The following is an 18,874-nucleotide window of genomic DNA, read 5'->3' as shown; positions in this document are numbered from 1 at the left end:
CACAGGCCAAAGTCACTGAAAGCACAAAGAAAATGTGGCGTGAGCATACTTCATGAAGCACTGAGAAACATTTCACCCACCAGGGTGAAAGGTCAAAGTCTACAAATACACACTTTTGGAGCCAGCCTCAGGTGGCCGTTAGAGGACCTGCAGTTTTTGGCTGTACCACGCTTCACGTGTCTGAACCAAAATACTTTGACCTACAGCAATTTGAGGAAAAAGAAATGACCTCGTTGTCACCCCAGTACAAATAATGGTCTCCACCTGGACACCCCTGTCAAAAATGTCTGGCTTCGTCACTGATAGCTGTGGCCAGAGCTGACCGATGTATGGCTCGTTCATCTCAAGTCAAGCTCCTCCTTCCTTTTTCATCTCATCCAGCGGAGGTGTTTTACCGTCCTCCTTTGCAATGAAACTCAATGATGTGAAACCAAAGGAGGGGGGAACTCTGGGGTGGTTTATGGCAACTCGAGGTTTTCACCTGTCAAGGCACAACTGATTGTTATTAACAGCAGGCCGGAAAATGAATTTTTGCCTGGAAAAGAATTGCATTTCCACCCCAAAAGCCATCGTAATTTTGTGCGGAAGAAGAATTACATCTCAGCTCAGGAAAAATGTGCAGTGTCAACCACCAAATCCTCAGAAAACTTTTATTTCGGGGCGTAAGCATTCACGAGGACATATTTCATTTGTTTGTCTGTATTTATCTCATTGCATAACTCCATCCAGATCACTTTGTTTCAGTCCTGCACAGCTACAAAAGGAGTATTTGAAACCAAGCAAGTGTTCTTTCCTCACGGCCACTATATGCAATCAGCCCAGTGCCAGTAGAAAGACATTTGCTTTACGCAATAAAGACATGAGGATGATGGCAGACGTTTCAATGAAAGGCTGGCTTACGGAGGAGGGAAACCATTATTTGTCAGAGTGACGGCTGTGAAATTGAGTACGGGAAGCTGAGAAGATGTTTACCGATGTTTACTCTTCATGTGGGGAAGCTCGGGATAGACCTCGGGATTAAATTCAAGGGTTTTGACCTCAATCAAGGAAATAATTACTCTTGCCCCTCTGGTTGGTGGACTGCTTAATTAGCAAGCAAAGCCCCCACAGAAATTCCATTAGAGTGAAAGCAGAGGTGATTAAAACTATAATTCTTATTAGACTCATTAGTACCTTTTTGGGGATGCCTGGCATTATTGAATGTGCTGGGAAATTGAATTCATGATGCTTTGTGTGGATTCAGCACGCCCTGTACGGTGTCTTCATCCAGCTATGTAACAAAACAAGTCATATGACAATAGAATAAAGGGCAGAAGTGAAGTGTGACTCACTCCAACTTGCTCAAGTCATGAAGAGTATTCATGATTGGCATCACTGATAAAAGCTATGGATCGCATACACATGCACTTCTGAGCTGCTCTTTTCTTTCACTGTGTGCTTCATTGCAGTGAATCACTATGCTTCCTATTATATTCTCCCCAAAGAACAAAATGCACACACACACCTGCTGTTATCTGTCATCACCACAGTTGCCATGCCTCCGCCAAAAACAGTCGATACTGATGTAGCACCCACTCACTCTACAAGAGTGTATAGGTGTGTGTTTTGTTCACAGGCTCTTTTGTGATTAAATGGAACTGCAGCAAAAAGGGAAGTTTGGTACTTTTGGGGCACTTTTGTTGTTTTTTGGGCAAATTAAATAGGTTGATTACAAAACTGTCCTAATAGACTATTCAGATTCCTCTCTTTAGTAATGTATTCTCAGCACTTCCATCACGTTTGTATTTTTTTAACAAAATGCCTTTCGGTACTGAAAAGCAAGGACTGACAAATAGGTGCAAAACACTTCCGGTCAGGCTTTACTTTTCATTCTCTCTCTGAGCAATTAAAAGCACTAAGAGGGAAAAGGTTTCTGTCATAGTAAATGCAGATGTAAGCTGGCAACGTATCAAAACGTAGAAGGGAAAAACAGCAGAAACCCAAAATAGTCCCAGAGAGAACCAAAGTACCGGATGGCACATCTAGGAAAACGCAGTCATTGTGATGGAAACCTACGAAACAGTAGACACTGGAAACAGGAGGGCAAAGGAACACAGCTGAAACTAATCAGTACAATAAATGAGACAGGAAGTTAAGCTCAAAGCGAGACACCTGCGGTGTACAAAGAAGCAACGACTTACTCAAGCTTAAAATCAGTTTTCTGTCTCACAAAAGTGACTCTTGTTTTAACTGGTGACATCGCAATGGGAACTTGGAGATCCTAAACACAGCTAGCTTAATCAGAATTCTGTAATTTATGTAAGTGCGTTGCAGATTCTCTGCTGGGGGAATTTGTTTTAAAAGTGCAAGTTGTTAAGGTTTGTCTTACTAAAACCAATGAATTAAGCACAACTGGTACATGACATGGTCACAGGAATATGCTTGTATTGACTTGGTGATGCAGAAAATGCGTAAATGCTGTTATCCTCTAATCTGCTGCAAAGTCTCCTTCACATTGCTACTAAACACAAAGAGTACCTGTTCAGGGCAGGGGTCGGCAACAAGCGGCTCTTTAGTCCTCATAGTGCGGCTCCGCGTGGTTTGGGAAGATAACTTAGAAGTATTTAGCTGAAGTGTAATTTGATTATGTATGTTCTTTTTTTTTAACTTGTACTTCTAAATTGGAAGATTATTGTGATAGGGCCTAAATAAATATAAAAATAAAATTATATTCTATTATTTTTTTCATCGCTCAAAATAAGCGTCACACTCGCGGAAGCCGGTGCACCTCTGCCTCATTTATCGAGACTTTCAACCCCAGGTAGGCCAGTTATGGATCTTCGGATCCACATTATGTCAGCAGCTCCACCGTGAACTATGTTAAAAACAAACACGCTCACGCCTCACAGACGACAGCTTACAGTCCTGTAACGATGAAGTGACTTCGTACAGCCCCGACCTGCAGACGCTGTGCGCAGAGGTTCAGGAGCAGAAGTCCCGTTGTAAACATATCACGGCAGACCCGACGATGTTTGCATGAACATGCTTTTCAGCTTCTCTTTATTCACCACTTTTCACACACGGTTGCTGTGCGCACACAGCCGGCTGTAGCTTTGCAGCTCACAGCCCGACACATACCAACAACAGCAGAGAGAGCACAGACGTTAAGGCGGCGAGGCGTGATTGCGGGTGCCGCTCAGGTGCGTCCGCCTCCCCTGCAGCGGCGCTGCAGACCACGCCCCGCCACACCCATTAACCAGGTAAAATACATATTTAGGCAGAATTTTGCAAATATCTATTTTTCTTTTTTTTTTTAGCAGCATAGAGCTTTTTTCCAATTATTTTTTTTAAAAGTCAGGTCAAGGCTCCAAAAGCCCAAAGGAGATATGAGGGGGGCGGCTCACAGCAGGTTTTGTTTGCTGGGTCATTTTAGTTCAGCTTTCCTTTTGCTATATTTCTTTAAGAGATCAAAATGTGTTAATTACATAAATAAAATGTAATTTTCTCTGTAGCACTTCATGGATTTCATAAGAAACACACCTTAGTTGTTCACACAAAGCATAAAGGTTAAAAACAATATATACAGTGTTATCTTCATTTTAGATGTCAAAAAGTATCCCAGTGTTTTCTTTTGCGTGGAAACTGGCTCCAAATGGCTCTTTGGGTGCTAAAGGTTGCAGACCCCTGGCTCAGGGGATGTTAAACTGGTGGGCCATAGACCAGTAAACCCACATAATAAATGTATAAAATTATAGTTTTTGTTAATTTACTATAGATGTACTAATAGCAAACAAACAGCAACTTTCCTGTCATTTAACTGTTTATCTGTTATTTAATTCATAGGTGTAGTATGAATGGCAATGAGTGGGCAGTCTTTATCAACAGCAACTTGTAAAAATACAGTTAAAACTTCCAAATCTGCTTCACATTTTCTAAGGCTGTGGAATGGGCCAGATTGGAGTCTTCACTGGGCTCATTCTGGCCCCCAGGCCTTATGTATGACACCCCTGGTTTAAGAACTTAAGTTTCAGGGCTCTAATGTCCAACCATAAACAGAAGCCATGAGAGCACACTCAGCGATAACAAAATGTGCAGAAATTAAAATATTTGTTTTACTGCTCTGTGTAATAAATCCCAGGATGAATGATTTTCAGCAGCATTAAGCTGCTCTCGTATTTGCACATTTCTTTCTATTCTTTGTAGATTTTTAATCACCATTTTATCATCACCATCTGAGAAAAAGTCAGGCTCTGATAATATTAATAACATCTGATTTATTATTCACTCAGAATAAATCGATATCTTTCTTATTCTGTGACTCTGTGGGCAGCAGCTGTCAGAACGTCATTCTTTTGCACAGGAAACGTTTAGTGTATGTTAGCGATTGCTGTTTAAATAAAACATACCTGCATAAAGCTTTAGACAACACCCTGTGTGATGATGACTTATGCCATGTTGTAATCGGTCACATAACCTCTGTCACACTTGGGATTTTGGAGTTCATGTGAATCTTTGAGGCTGAAACGATTTTCAGACTAAAACAGCATTTCATTTATTTTAAAGTTGCTTCTGAAATGCAGCCGCAGACCGTCCGACGAGCTTCTCGACATTCTCAAAGATTGAGATTCAGTCATTAAACGATGCCCAACAACATTTTGAAATGGTGCATTTGTCCATTTGTGAGTTCTGTGCATGCGACTTTGCCACACTGATACTGATAAGTTCTACCCACACTGACTTTGTTTGCTGTTTACAGATTTTGTTGGATCAAACACAAAGAACACCAGAACCGTATTTAAATGAGCTATTTGTAACTGCTAACCGAATTTTTTTGCGTTTACACAGACAAATTCTTTTGTTGTTCGTTCAAATAAAAGCTCCATCTGGGCCTTCGTTTTCATTATTTACCTAAATAATGGTGTCCGTCTTTGACGTAACAAATTCCCTGTCTGAACTCCAACGTGGGCGGGGCTCGGACAATTCGAATCACATTACACGTCTCGGACTTGGCGCTCAACCAATCACAACGCGGTACTGAGGTTTCTTAGCCAATGACGATGCGTGTATAGGCAGAGCGGGATGTTCCGAAACTTAGACACGGAAGTTTGTGACGTTTTCGTCTGCGTTTCCTGTGTGTGTCATAAACAACAACAAAGAAACTCGTATTTGTTGAACATGGTTTCGTGTAAAGTGCCTCCAGTTGAATAAACGGAGGATTCAAGGCGTTCCGTCGCTCATAAAAGAAGCTGAAGTGTTCCGGGTAAGTCGGAAATCAAAGTAGGAAGAGCTTCGTGTTTCGATGCCCTTTTAAACCACAGACTGCGCCATGTTAAACGCGCCGTCGGTTACCACCTTCATACGGTCAGTCGGAAGCGTTATTGTCTGTAATATACGGTTCATGATTGTTCTTCAGTTAAGCTTTATTTTAAGATTTATTATGTTGACTCGTTACGAACCTGAACGTCAACTTGAGGTTAGTATTTTCTCCTGTCATAAGCTACGATATGGATAAATGTAACGCTTGCTTACTATATTAAAGCGCTGTTTACGGTGTGTATATATATTAATTGTATAACATTAATCTGTGTTTGTCAGGAGACACAGCAGCTTCCGGGAGAGATGGAGGAGCTCTACACCTTAGAGAGGGAGGTGGGACGAGGCAGTTACGGCGTGGTGTTTGAGGGCCGTATGGCCAAAACTGGACAGAAGGTGGCTATTAAGCGGCTGCCCTGCAGCAACCCAGAGTGTATTGAACTCTACTTGCAAGAGCTGTGGGCCATGAGAACCACAGCCAGGAACCACGTCAATGTCATTGCACTGCACAGCTGCCTCCTGCAGACGGGGTCCAGGAGCCTGAAGACCTTAAAACCAGGGAAACTGCCCCTGCGTCTGGTTGAGAGCGTGCTCAAAGGAAGTGTGGTCACAGCAAAGCAAAGTCAGGAAAGGACCAATCCTCAGTCTAACACCAGGAGGACAAACTCTGGCTTCAGACTGCAGGACAGGACTAACACTGTGCAGGCCAGAGCTCATCTCCATAACAAGGATGAATCAAATGCATCTGATTCCACAACCCCTCAAAGGCCTCAGAGCAGAGTCAGGAAGAGACCGGCCCCGAGGGAGGAAGAGCAGACTGCGCCGCTGCGCTGCTTGGCCCTGTGGCTCGTGATGGAGTACTGTGATGGAGGAGACTTGAATCAGTACCTGCTCTCCAGGCCCCCAGATGCTCAGCGTAACCACAGCGTGGTGCAACAGCTGTGCAGCGCCGTGGCCTTCCTACATAGCCTGGGAATCACCCACCGGGACCTGAAACCTGACAATGTGCTGGTGTGTGTGACACCAAAAGGCCCCGTCGTCAAGGTGGGCAGATGTGACGGTGTTTATCTCAGATCAAGTGGCGTCAAGCTTTGTTTGAAAAGTCACACTGTTCAAATTTGAAGGCACATTAGTGCTTAATAGTTCTGCTCTCTGAGGGGGTGTTTGCTTTTCACAGCAGCAGTCTGCTTGAGACGCAATTAACATAAGAAAGTAAAATATGAAGAAAACAATTGGAAACAAAATTGCTCTACTGATCTCTTTATAGCTAAGCAATGAACACATTATATACAAAGCAGAGGGAAAATATTTATGGCACAGCAGTGCAGCCAGGAAGTGAGATTCTACTGAAAGTCAAATCACAGATCAAGTGTTCGTGTAAATCCATGTAAACCCAAACAAGCCAGATTATCTGGTGACTTTTTATCTTTATATGTGGAACAAATGAAACTCTAAATTAAGATGCAGCTACAGGTTGCTTTCATTGTTTGTTGATCTGCCACTTACATCTCTACAGAACATCAGAAAGTCATGAAGCATGTCCAGCCAAAAGTGATGTCCTCACATGTAAAGAGCACTCTACCAACATTGACTCATCATTCTGTAATGATCAGACCTTACGTATCTTTGTAAATCATCTTAGATGCGTGGATGAGTCTTGATGAAACTTTGGCCACTGTGACTGCCAACATCTCTTTGGTGCTTACAAATATTTTTACTCATCCCACACATTGTTCGATCAAGCACCAAATAAAAGTGTCACTGTATAGAATACAAAGTCAGATTAGAGTAGCGTGTCACGATATAATATAAATCAGGGGTCCCCAATCCCAGTCCACGAGGGCCGGTGTCCCTGCAGGTTTTAGATCTCACCCTGGGTCAACACACCTGAATCACATGATTAGTTCATTACCAGGCGTCTGGAGAACTTCAAGATGGTTATTTATCCATTTAAATCAGCTGTGATGGATCAAGGACACACATCTAAAACCTGCAGGGACACCGGCCCTCGTGGACTGGGATTAGGGACCCTGATATAAATGATCATAGCATATGTATGTTTCCCATCTTCCCAATGGTTGATTAATTTTCTACCAGTTGGCTAGTAGGAAAAAAAACTTTGTGTGCCAGCTTTTCTTTCCTTTTCTTTTTTGTTCTAAGCCAGATATTAAAAGTAAAGGACAGCGCTTTTTACTGTCCTTCTAAAACCAGGGGTAGGCAACTCCAGGCCTCGAGGGCCGGTGTCCTGCAGGTTTTACATGTTTCCTTGATCCATCACAGCTGATTTAAAGGGCTAAACGACTCCTCAGCATTTCTGAAGTTCTCCAGAGGCCTGGTAATGAACTAATCATTTGATTCAGGTGTGTTAACCCAGGGTGAGATCTAAAGCCTGCAGGACACTGGCCCTCGAGGCCTGGAGTTGCCTACCCCTGTTCTAAAACTATTGGTGGCACATTGATGAGACTAAGCCCAAGCTGTAAGCTAACCGAAGGCGTGCTGGTTTTTCTTTTTCTTCTTTAACCCCGAGGTGGCAGATTTTGGTCTGAGCAAAATGAGTGAGGGCTCCGTGGATGGCGGCCTGACCAGACAGCACTTCTCCTCCACCTGTGGTTCGGACTTCTACATGGCTCCAGAGGTGTGGGGCGGGCTGACCTACACGGCCCAGGCAGACATATTCTCTCTGGGCGTGATGTTTTGGGCGGTCCTGGAGAGAATCACCTTTCTGGAAGAAGGGACGACTCAGGAACAACTGGGTAAGCGTCTCGCTGAGAGAAGACGTCACCATAAGCCTCTGCCTCACTATTTGGCGCACTCGCAGGAAGGTGGGAAAGGTTGAGTGTGCGGTCAGCCTGGTGATGATGCATCGCGCTGAATCCAGTTTGCCTTAATTAAGTGGCACATATTAAAAATGTCAGCTGCTATACATCATTCATTTATCAAGCATGGATGGTACGATCATAGATCTAAATAGCAAAAAGATGAATGATGATTTATGCAATGCTGATGTGGATTATAGTACCTTGTATTTTAATACAAGCTGACATTATGTAATTCAGCCTTCCATCTTATTAAGAATTTGAGAAATCTGCGTGTTCGTCCATTCTCTCATCTTTGCTCCAGACCTGAGAAAGTTTTAATGATCGCTGGTTCTCTGCAGTGACTGCTGCCCACTCCATAATAAGAGCCATAATAAGAGGGAGATGCAGCATTCAGAAATAAACTGAGATCTCTGAATCCCACAACAGCAAAGTGGTGACAGTGTAACTTTCAGGAGAAATAAAAGCACTTTTAAAAACGATATTTTGTGGAAAGGTTAGCAAACTTTGATTTGACTTTGACTGCATGATTCGTAAAAAATGTACAAACTTCAGACTCCAGCTTTCTTTCTGCCAGCTCCTCCTAATAATAGCATATAAAACGATATCAAATATAAGTCATATATTTGGATGTGTGACGCGTAACTTAACACAGCGGTCCCCAACCCCCGGCCCACGGACCGGTTTGGTAGCGGGCCGCGAGAGTTGAGGCTCGGGTGTGAAATTGATGGTTTTCAGGGTTTTTATCATTAACTCTGTTTCCCTGGGTCTTTCCCGTGTCGTAGTTGTGCGTCTTATTTTGAAAGAAATGTTTATGCGTTACCATAGCGACAAGAGAGCATTAAGGGGCGGAGAGGAGGACGTTACTCTCGATGTTGTTGGCGCATTTCAGGAGGACGCTGCTAATAAATTCAATTCAATCTTTATTGGCAGACTTCATGTCCATAAAAACAAGACAAGAAACACACACACAACTCCCCCCCACCCCCCACAACACAAGGTATACACCATTAAATATATATATGTATATAAATAAGTATATAAAGCATTTGTAAAAATATAAAACCATAATATACATAAAACACAATTACTTAAAATAAATCAATAAATACACAAACACTTTAACCAGTGCTTTCTGAGACTGGATGAGTAACGGGAACCACTCAGTGTTGGATCTGTGAGTGCTAAAATTATACTGTTACTCGAACCATCCAGTCGTTCTCTAAAACTGAACATTAACTTTCTTAAAAGTGCTTTAAAAGTCCAAACACCCACAGCTACAAACATCTGGCTGGCACTACCACTTCTAGGTATCCTGCAAAGGATTCTCATCGCATCATTATATGCAACATGCAGCTTCTGCATGCTACATTGTTTGTAGGATGACCACAAGGGGGCAGTATATAGCGTGTGCAATACGCTTTAAACAAAGCCACTTTAACTGGAAGTGAACAAAAGCTGAATTTGCGTGCAATAGTATTTGCCTGCACATAGAGCTTACACCGCTGTCTGTATATGTCATCATCATCATTCATTTGCTCAGTAATAAAGTGACCGAGGTATTTCACCTTTTTAAGAACTTCAAGAGTTTTTGGGACAGTTTAAACAAAGGGAAATTTAGCTGTTTATCCTGCTTGGTTCTACATATCAAAACAGCACTTTTAGCAGCATTGTACTCAATGTCATATTGCACACCATATTCAGTACAGACATTAAGAAGATCCTGTAACCCAGCACTGCTTGGACTAAAAACAACCAGGTCATCTGCATACATGAGATGATTTATCAGTGCTTTACCTAATATACACCCAGTGTTACAGGCTCTCAGCTGTATGGACAGATCATCAACATATAGATTAAATAAAATTGGAGACAAAATCCCACCCTGTCTGACACCAAAGGGGGCAGAAATACTGCTTCCCCATTTAACCTGCATGTTCTGATGAGCGTACCAGTAAGAGAGAATCCTCGCCATGTATTGAGGAACTCCCCGTCTCTTCAGTTTATCGAAAAGTTTTCTGTGGTTCACTTGATCAAAAGCCTGAGAGGCATCAATGAAACACGAGGACAGATGGATTTTTAGCCCTGTACAAACTGACTATTTCCTTGAGTGCATATATGCACATGTCAGTGCCGCGCTTTGGTTTGAAGCCAAACTGATTATCCAGAGAAGAGATGAACACACTAACTCTGTCAAACACAATCTCTGATCTGAGAGGTTTTGTGGTCAGCAGCAGCTCAGTCGGTGGTTCCAAGTTTTACACGAATGAGTCCTCAGTCTGTTGCTACAGCTTTAAAGACGATTGCCTATATTTTCCTAAGTGGCAGATGAGTTGGTATTTGTGTATGACAACATAATTTGTCCTTCTCATACGTCAGCATTGTCATCAAACTCTGATGCCGTGGCACTGGAAGTATAACGTCTCCAAAGTTGTTGGCAGTTCGATTCGAGCAGAGGAGGGCACCGAGCCCTGCGCTGGAGCTCCGCAGTGAGATTTTAATTTCTTTTCTTGATGTCTCGTCAGAAACCCGCGTGGCCGTCGGATGGTGCAGCGTCTCGACGTACAATAACACAGAGCGCTGTTCTGCTCTCAGAGAGTAATGAAATGGCTGCAACACCGACGTCTCATTTTGTTCGCACAAACCCGATTCTGCTCAGAGGAGACCGAGCAGCGGGGCGATGTGAAGCATTATCCCCCAGTTTAGTGCCCGAGAACTTCCCTGAGTCGTTGATGTTTATGCTGAAAGAAGATGCTTACAATTGGAGAGTCGTGTGAGTGGATCATTTTTCCCTTTAATAAAAAAAGTAGAGTTTAGCAGCTCAGCTATCACAAAGAGAAAACCGAGAGATTCAACTGAAGGTGTTTCAAAGGTAGAAATAACGCTCCATTATTTAACTTTAGCGTGTCTGAGGATGTGCACGCCCACATGCTTACACAACGATCCAGGGGAGCGGAGAGGAGCCAATCACAGAAAAGCCAGACTCAGCCTCCTGTGCTTTAGGCCTGGAAAGCCTTCATGGCGTTTTGCTCAGTCAGGTTAGGCAATGATTTGCTGGGCTCTGACTCGGGCCAGCGTTACTCAGACTTCAGTGTTGACCTCAGGCTTTTATGAACAATGTGTCACCTTAGGGTCCTCTGTGATTTTGGTCACACTACCTCAAAAACCTGGTGTTGAGCTAAAGTACCAACCGATGCTTTTCAAATGACTTTTTAAAATTTTTGCAGCACATGTGTTTCAGTGATGCGGCTTTATTAGTTTCCCTCCATTAATCTCATTTTTCTGTTAGTTAATGTAGTTGTCTTATGTCTAATGATGACAAATGACCAGTTCAAGTGAGTTCACAGTTTTATCTTATGGTTTCTTGATTACACTTATCAAAATCTTCTGGTGCAAAAGGAAGAAAAGAAGCTCAAATATTTCAACTTTGATTCTGAAGATCAGAGGCAGGAAGTTCTTTCTGCTCATGGGTTAGGATCATGTTCAGCCTACAGAAGCAAGCACATACACTTGTATGTAATGACACCTGTGGACAGGTCGGGCTGAAATATACTGAACACCTTTCAAAGTGTTGACATCATGTAGTGACCAAATCACAGTCTGTGAACACATTTAAACATGAAAACACTCGTTTCACCATCCGTGTGTCTAAATCTTTTTTAATGTAAACAGTTATTGTTAAAGTGAGGTGCAGGAAGTGTTTGCATCCAAGGAAACTGACGTGTGACAGGATTACTGTCCGTGGAGTCAGAGCTAGAACCTTTACGGGTTTCCGTCATCTTGGGGTCATGTTAGCTAAACCTTGGAGTAGGGCCCGGTGCCTGAACGTCATCTCATCTTTGCTAATAATGATCCGACTCTTACGCCGTAGCACTCTAAGCCAGACTGATTACACTTGATGCTGTGTCACAGGGCCAATCAGAGCCCTCAGTTCATCATGTGATGCTTGATGGATTGTTCCTGTGAAGGAGTAATGCTGGCCCTGAGCTCTTATTGAATCTCCATTTTCTTTGTAAAGGACCCATACATAAGAAATGTCACACAAGCTTTTTATCACATGCATACTAACAGTCTGCCACATGCAGACACATAGAAGGGAAATAGTTTTACTGAGCCATCCACAAATAGTCTCCACAAAGAGAGCAATTTATGAGAGCTAAGAAAATCCCAGCGTCAATTTAATTTAAACACTTTTGTGTTCCACGTTTTTCCTTGTCATTTAATTGTAATTATGTTGATTAGTCCATGAATGACTCATTAATAAAGTGTGTCTCGTCGTGCTCTGAACATCTTGCACACCCTGTTAGTAATTCCTGGTAATATTCCACGCCAGCTTCTCAAAGTCACTGAGGTCTGAGGCGCTCTGCCGTGTCTAACCTACCCGTCTTCCTCCCCGTTTCCCCTTCAGGCGCCTACGTGTGCAAGGGACGCTCAGGCTGGCTGATGCCGCTGGGAGAGGCTCTGTGGGAGAATGCAGAGCTCCAGCTGTGCATCCCGACGAAGTTTAAGAGAGCGCCCCCGCTGCCGCCCCCTCCCGGCCCTGCCACGTGCGCCCTGCTTTCAGAGATGCTCGCCTCAAACCCGGACGCCCGGCCGACGGCTGACCAGCTGGGGGCCAGGGTGCGCTCCGCTCTGAGAGAGGACTCCCACTGACACAGAGTACACTTGAAAGACTGTAATGGGCTGAACGACAGTAAGGAGCCCAGACTGCAGTTCGTCCTGTTTGTTTAAAGGTTTTTTAATTCCACATTATCATTATTATTATTATTATTATTATTATTATTATTAATTTAGCCTAGGTATGGCTCTACTGAGCTATAAGGACATAAAAGTAGTAGGCTTAAATCTGTAGCGTGGGTCGGACTACATAATGCTGTGTGTGCTGAAATAACTCTGTGATACTATTTTTGTGTCTAAGCTGTAATGTTTCAGTTTATGCTGTTATATATTTTCACAAAGGTGTGTGTGGACATGATTTTAATACTCAGTTTCACTCAAACGTTCTCACCTCAAATCTTCAGAACAAAATGTCTATTTATTCTTCTGTTTTAGTGAAATATAACCTTTGTATACGTCAGTTTACTTACTCTCAGAGGCACTTAGCGTCTTTTTTCCTGCCTGTGTGCATTCAAACATTAATATTTGAGTTTGTCATTTGTAAATATTTCTTCTTCATTTCACGTGTTTGCTTTGAGTTAGTGACGCCGTCAGCTGTTTACAGGATTTTCAAACTTGTGTCATATCTGCTGCACAGCACAAGGCTCGCTGTGACGGACGGTCGCTAACGTCTCCTCCTGAACAGGAAATTAAAGCCAGGCATGTGGATTGTTGCTGATCATATCCACGCAGTGTTCACTCTGTTTATTAGTGATCATCAGTCTCAGTCACATGCGTGGATGAATGGAGATCGATTATAACATCAACTGTGTCCTAAATTTCTTGTTAATCTCATGTAATTTAAATAAAGATGGATTTATAACCTCTTTAATCAGTGGTAACGGGAATTTTTATTCATGTAAAATTCATGCTTGCAGTGTAGTTAAAGTCAAACATTGACCTGTGGAATAAATGAACTCTTTGCTCAATAAGGCTGTTACACCGAGCGCACGGAGACTCGGACATTAGAGGGAAGTAGTATGGGCTCAAAATGTGGTCATAAATATTTTGTACTTGTAAATCAGCTTTGTATCTGTGAAAAGATTTGTGTGTGGACTTAGCCTCAAAAAAACCCCTGCAAGTTACAAGTACGAATTTTGGACCTATTTTTCTTCCTTTCATCTGATTGGTCAATGTCATGTCAATCACAAATGTAACAATCCAATCAGAGAACAGATGGGTTTGGCCGTCGGAAGGCCGCTTTTTTTGAACTGCAGGTCTTTGAAGGAAATAAATGCCCTTTTACATGCCAACCCAGCGTTTTCCTTCATCACCACAAAGGAAAACAGTCTGTGGTCGTCCGAGTTTGGTGATTTTTGTGTCACAGGTCTACGTGTTTAATATAGGGACTACCACAGCCTTTTCAACAGTGCTGCGGAACGCAGGGTGGGGGCGGGCAGTGTTTTGTAAATGACAGTCTTCATTACAAAGCTTTCTTCGTTATGAATTAGCATACATGTTTTTACATTTGAAGAACTAGCAAAAAAACCAAACTCTTGTAGAGGACATAAAGTCAGAGATAGAAACGACAAGGAGCAGGTGCATCTAGTACAGGTAGAGCTGCTGCAAAAACCCACAGAGCCCAGCAGCCAGCAACAAATTCTGGATCCTTTGCTTTTAGTTAGCAGTTAGCATTAGCAGCACATCCTGCTCTGATGTGAAAGGACTTTTATGCTGCGCCCTGTGACTCACAGCAATGGTCCCAGGTCAGCCCTGACTTTGTGTTAAACTAATCCTAAAGTAATAACGGTATTTCTAACCACTGATATACCACAACTTTTTCCTTTCAACAGCTACTGAAAGTTAGGGGACCTAGCTGCTATTGGATATTTATATAGAGATCCTCCAGCTTCAAACTGTATTACCCTTCAAGGACCTGCAGTTCAAAAAAAAGCGCCCCTCCGACAGCCAAACCCATCTCTGCTCTCTGATTGGATTGTTACATTTGTGATTGACATGACATTGGCCAATCAGATGAAAGGAAGAAAAATAGGGTCAAAATTCGTACTTGTAACTTGCAGGGGTTTTTTTTGACTAAGTCCACACACAAATCTTTTTTACGCACGCACAAATTCTTTTTACACATACGAAACTGATTTACAAGTACAAAATATTTATGACCACATTTTGAGCCCATAAAGTAGCGATTTAAGCTAGTGAGGTGACGGTCAGCGCCTGCGCTCAGCGAGGTTGTCTGTGACAGAGGCCAGTACATCACAAACACGACCTTTGAATGCTTGTCCACAGAGGTTGTAGAGGACGGATCGCTCCGGCTCATCACCACAGAACCTGTGCAGGTGGAACATTAAATGTCTTCTGCACGAATCCCCAAAACAGAATCACAAACACCGGCTACGTTATCAAGTAAACCCAGCCACTGAGTAAACCTGTGCAACTGCTTGCCAACGCATATCTAATCAGCCAATCACGTGGCAGCAATTCAATAAATTCAGGAATGTAGACGTCATTAAGCAAACCTGCAGAAGTTCTGTTTGAACCACGGCGTGCAGAAGCGCATCTCTAAATGCATTTAACTTTGAGTCCACATGCAGTTTACACAGAGCATATGTGAAAATGTTGCTGAGAACACGTCTCAAATTTCGCTACTATTCACATGATGGATCAGAATTTGGCATGAACAAAAGTATGGATCCGTCCTGCCTTTTATTTAAAGCAGGGGTCAGCAACCTTTCTGATGATGAGTGCCATCTAGTGTCGCATTAACTGGTATTAACTCAGCCAGTTAATGCGATGCAAACCCAGCTGCTCATTAAAGCTTTCTGGTTTGATCAGTCTCGAGTCTTCGGATGTATCCGTGTATTTCCGCGGTGCTGATGCTGCGCTGAGCGGACAGCTGCTGAAGCATTTGAAGTGTCTGAATGTGGAAATTTCAACATCGCTCGAAAAAACTGCCAGCTAGCAACGTCCCTCTGTTGTTTTTAGCCAATTACAAGTTGAATCTGGTAGTTGGGGTTGTTAGCTAAGATACCGTCATTACGAAACGGCACAACTAATGTGTGTATGCGAGTTAATTTGCGATGTGCACCGCTGGCCCGGCCATTTATTTTTTAATGCACCTTCTCAGATTAACTCACTGCGTGTCGTGCCCAGGGCTGGACTGGGACAAAGAATCGGCCCGGGCATTTTGACGAGAGACCGGCCCCCCATAAAGCCTTTGAATGCAAACGCTGTTGTGACAGTGATGCACGCTGTCTTGTTGGTATATGTATGATTTCTATACATTTTACATCAGATAAAAACTTTGGTTGTAAGACTCAGATAATTATTTATTAAAAGTGAGATATTTTAAATGAGAATAAGAAAGAAAAGTATTTCTTTGTGCCCCACCTTTCCCTGTTAATGCCCTACCTGCCCCCCTGACAACACTTTGCTAGACCCGCCCCTGCACAGTTACCAGCTGTCAGCTGCTTAGAAAAGGATCCTGGTGTTATTTGTCTCTCAGAAACAGTTCATAACTTCAACTCATCCATGTCACCTAAAAGGTAAACCTGTTTCTCCATCACCTGTTCAGCTCTGATGATTCAGTAAGGACATCTCCTGGTTTCATCTTCATGTTTCCCTCTCACCACATATCCAAACCGACATCATGACCAGCAGCTTTACAGCTGTGGCTCCAGCAAACATCAGCTGATACTAGAAATTAATATTAAATAAATTCTAACAACAGCTGATCAAGCTTAAAAGTGCTGCTGTTGTTTAGCGTGACATCCGCTGGTTTCCTCTTTCTGGCGCAAAGTGGGCGATAAACAAACAAGAGAGAAAAGCCGATCAGCTGATCATTGATCAGTTTCATGATTGAAGTAGCAACAGGAGAGGGAGGGGAGAGAATGAGAGAAGAAGAGGCAGCTGTGCAGCGTAATGACGCAGAATAAATCCAGCTTTGTGTCTTTTTCCATCCTAGCTGAAGAAAAAGTCAGCACAACGAAAATAAACTCCACCTAAACTTGGTTTATATCTGACCCAGAGAGACTGCAGGTCATAACTTCTTACCTGAAGTTCAGTTCACCTGACACTCGGACCGGCGGCTGCCTCAGGTCTCTCCTTCTCCTGCCTCGCCTTTCCCTCATCCACCTGCTGGAAGCTCCACCATAGCCACCACCAAACAACTGAGTTATTTTTACAAATCAAAGGAGCTTGCAAAGAAAGGCGTCTGGACTTCTTTAAGTTGCTTGAAGACGTTTCACCTCTCATCCGAGAAGCTTCTTCAGTTCTAAGGTCAAATTCTAAGGTCACATCCTGGGCCATCTGACCTCAGGAATTCGCATGATAAGGTGGGGCCAGGTTTCACAATGAGCTCACCTGAAACTCTGGCTGATTGGGACCCACACCCAGTTTCACACCTTGGCTCAGGCGATTAGAGGATCATCAGGGGGGCCTTTTGTCCCTCTGTGGGGGGTCACTCCCACTAGGTTTATATCTGGGACTCTCCACCATTTGACCTTAGAACTGAAGAAGCTTCTCGGATGAAGGTGAAACGTCTTCAAGCAACTTAAAGAAGTCCAGACGCTTTTCTTTGCAAGCTCCTTTGACTACGATGACCTGGATGACTGAGAACCTTCACAGACATATTTTTACAAATCTTCCAGCATCTGGCCAATCCACCACCTTTCATTGTTTATACCGTTACTACAAAATAAATAATAATAAGATCATCGGCCCATAAAAACGAAAAATCACCATCGGCCCACCGGGCAAATGCCCGATGGCCAGTCCAGCTATGGACGTGCCATCAGTTAACCCTTCGGCACGCGTGCCCAGGATTGCCGACCCCTGCTCTAAAGGATTCCTTTAGTTGTTCTTTTTGCAAATGCACCAAATCTGGTCCCTCCTAAAGTCCACTTTGGACCACACACTCAGAGTTCTGTGAGCAGCTACCAGATCCTTCGTTTCAAATCCAGTCAAGTGTTGTACAAAAGCAAAATTACTCATGTTGTGTCACTTTTCACGTACACGAGCCAGAGTGTACAGAAACAATTAGAAGTTCAATATTACAGATGGGAACCATAATCTCCAGCTCATATTTATAGCCCACTGCGTCTCAATGTTAACCGATGAAGTTTCAGCAGATGTTAGATGTTATCTTTCATTCCCTCATATGTCTTTACTGAATGACAGTAACATTAGGAGGGAATTTCGTGCTAGACTATCTTTAGACGACGCCAACTTGATTTGGCTAACTTGTACTTGCCAAAGGCTCTTATCCCCCATTACTCAAAATTGGAATTGCATTAGGAAGGGATCAACTTACAGCAAGTGTGGGCTGGAAGAAACATTACAGGCGCACTAACTCTTTCATTGTACTGTGAGTGTTAAAGTTAAAAGCATAAATCTGGAAAAACTTGTTTGACTAAAAAAAATCTCTTAGTTATATTTTTTCCCACAAATTAAGGTTTAAATAAAAACGTGGGAAACACGGGGCTTTGAGCTAAATGCTAGCAGCAGAACGTGAACATGTGGTTGAGCTAAGCTTTTGTTGAGACACTCAAGTCTGAGCTGTAAATATCAGCGCCATAAAAATGTGGTCATCCGAGTCATTTTGATTCACTGCTGAGGATGAATTATTTGAATTATTGCATATTTGTTTGTTTTTTAAACTCAGAATTAACTTTTGGTCGAATATTTGAGTCATTCTGACTGGAAACACTTGATGAATTTTGATGAGACTTTGTGGTTCGGCAGAGTGAGCTCAAGCTGGTTTCCAGTTCTCTGCTGAGATTTCGCTTTCTTCTCTCCTACAATGTGAACTCGTGAATGGGATGTAAATAGATTACCACATTGTGATTCAACTTCAATTCATTCACCAGTTCACGATCATATTCACCTCGGGGTAATGCATAATGCATAGACCCTGCAGAATGTGAGAGAGAACCTCAACAATTAGACAATTCACTGTGAGCAACTGTGGGGAGAAAGAACTCCCCTTTGATAGGAAGCAAGCTCTGATAAAGCTCAGGGAGCAGCAGGTGTCTACTGCGACTAGTTGGAGGGTGGAGGTGTATCTGGTGTGTGTTGGTGCATCATCATAACAGCGTTGGTCCCGATCCAGCCAATCAGACATGTTCGTTTTGTTTCTGTAACCATAATGTTGT

The 18,874-nt window shown here is 42.9% G+C and overlaps 1 protein-coding gene across 2 annotated transcripts; it reads left to right on the top strand.

The window, feature by feature from the left end:
* Positions 1-5,065: 5,065 nt before the first annotated feature.
* Positions 5,066-13,596, top strand: LOC147312204 (serine/threonine-protein kinase pdik1l-B). 2 transcript variants are annotated; one of them, XM_086264190.1, is made up of 4 exons: positions 5,066-5,239; positions 5,575-6,336; positions 7,820-8,045; positions 12,517-13,596. In XM_086264190.1, exons 2-4 carry the CDS (start codon positions 5,599-5,601, stop codon positions 12,759-12,761), a joined length of 1,209 nt encoding a protein of 402 aa, XP_086120316.1. In that variant the 5' UTR covers positions 5,066-5,239; positions 5,575-5,598; the 3' UTR covers positions 12,762-13,596. The 2 variants fall into 2 exon arrangements, with proteins under 2 accessions (XP_086120316.1, XP_086120315.1); XM_086264189.1 differs by lacking the exon at positions 5,066-5,239 and adding an exon at positions 5,262-5,452.
* Positions 13,597-18,874: the final 5,278 nt, after the last annotated feature.

Source organism: Aulonocara sp. 'chitande type north' Nkhata Bay, linkage group LG15 (genome assembly GCF_057382095.1).
Source record: "Aulonocara sp. 'chitande type north' Nkhata Bay isolate Kocher_YH1m ecotype deep benthic linkage group LG15, A_spYH_male_GT1.1, whole genome shotgun sequence".
NCBI lineage: Eukaryota > Metazoa > Chordata > Actinopteri > Cichliformes > Cichlidae > Aulonocara > Aulonocara sp. 'chitande type north' Nkhata Bay.
This window is presented reverse-complemented; position numbering and strand designations above follow the sequence as displayed.

Excerpts from the sequence above, each read along its gene's own strand:
- LOC147312204 (XM_086264189.1), top strand. The coding sequence starts at position 5,306 with ATGTTAAACGCGCCGTCGGTTACCACCTTCATACGGTCAGTCGGAAGC. Across the intron at positions 6,337-7,819 it reads CAAAAGGCCCCGTCGTCAAG|GTGGCAGATTTTGGTCTGAG; the intron begins GTGGGCAGATGT and ends TTTAACCCCGAG. Across the intron at positions 8,046-12,516 it reads GACGACTCAGGAACAACTGG|GCGCCTACGTGTGCAAGGGA; the intron begins GTAAGCGTCTCG and ends TTTCCCCTTCAG.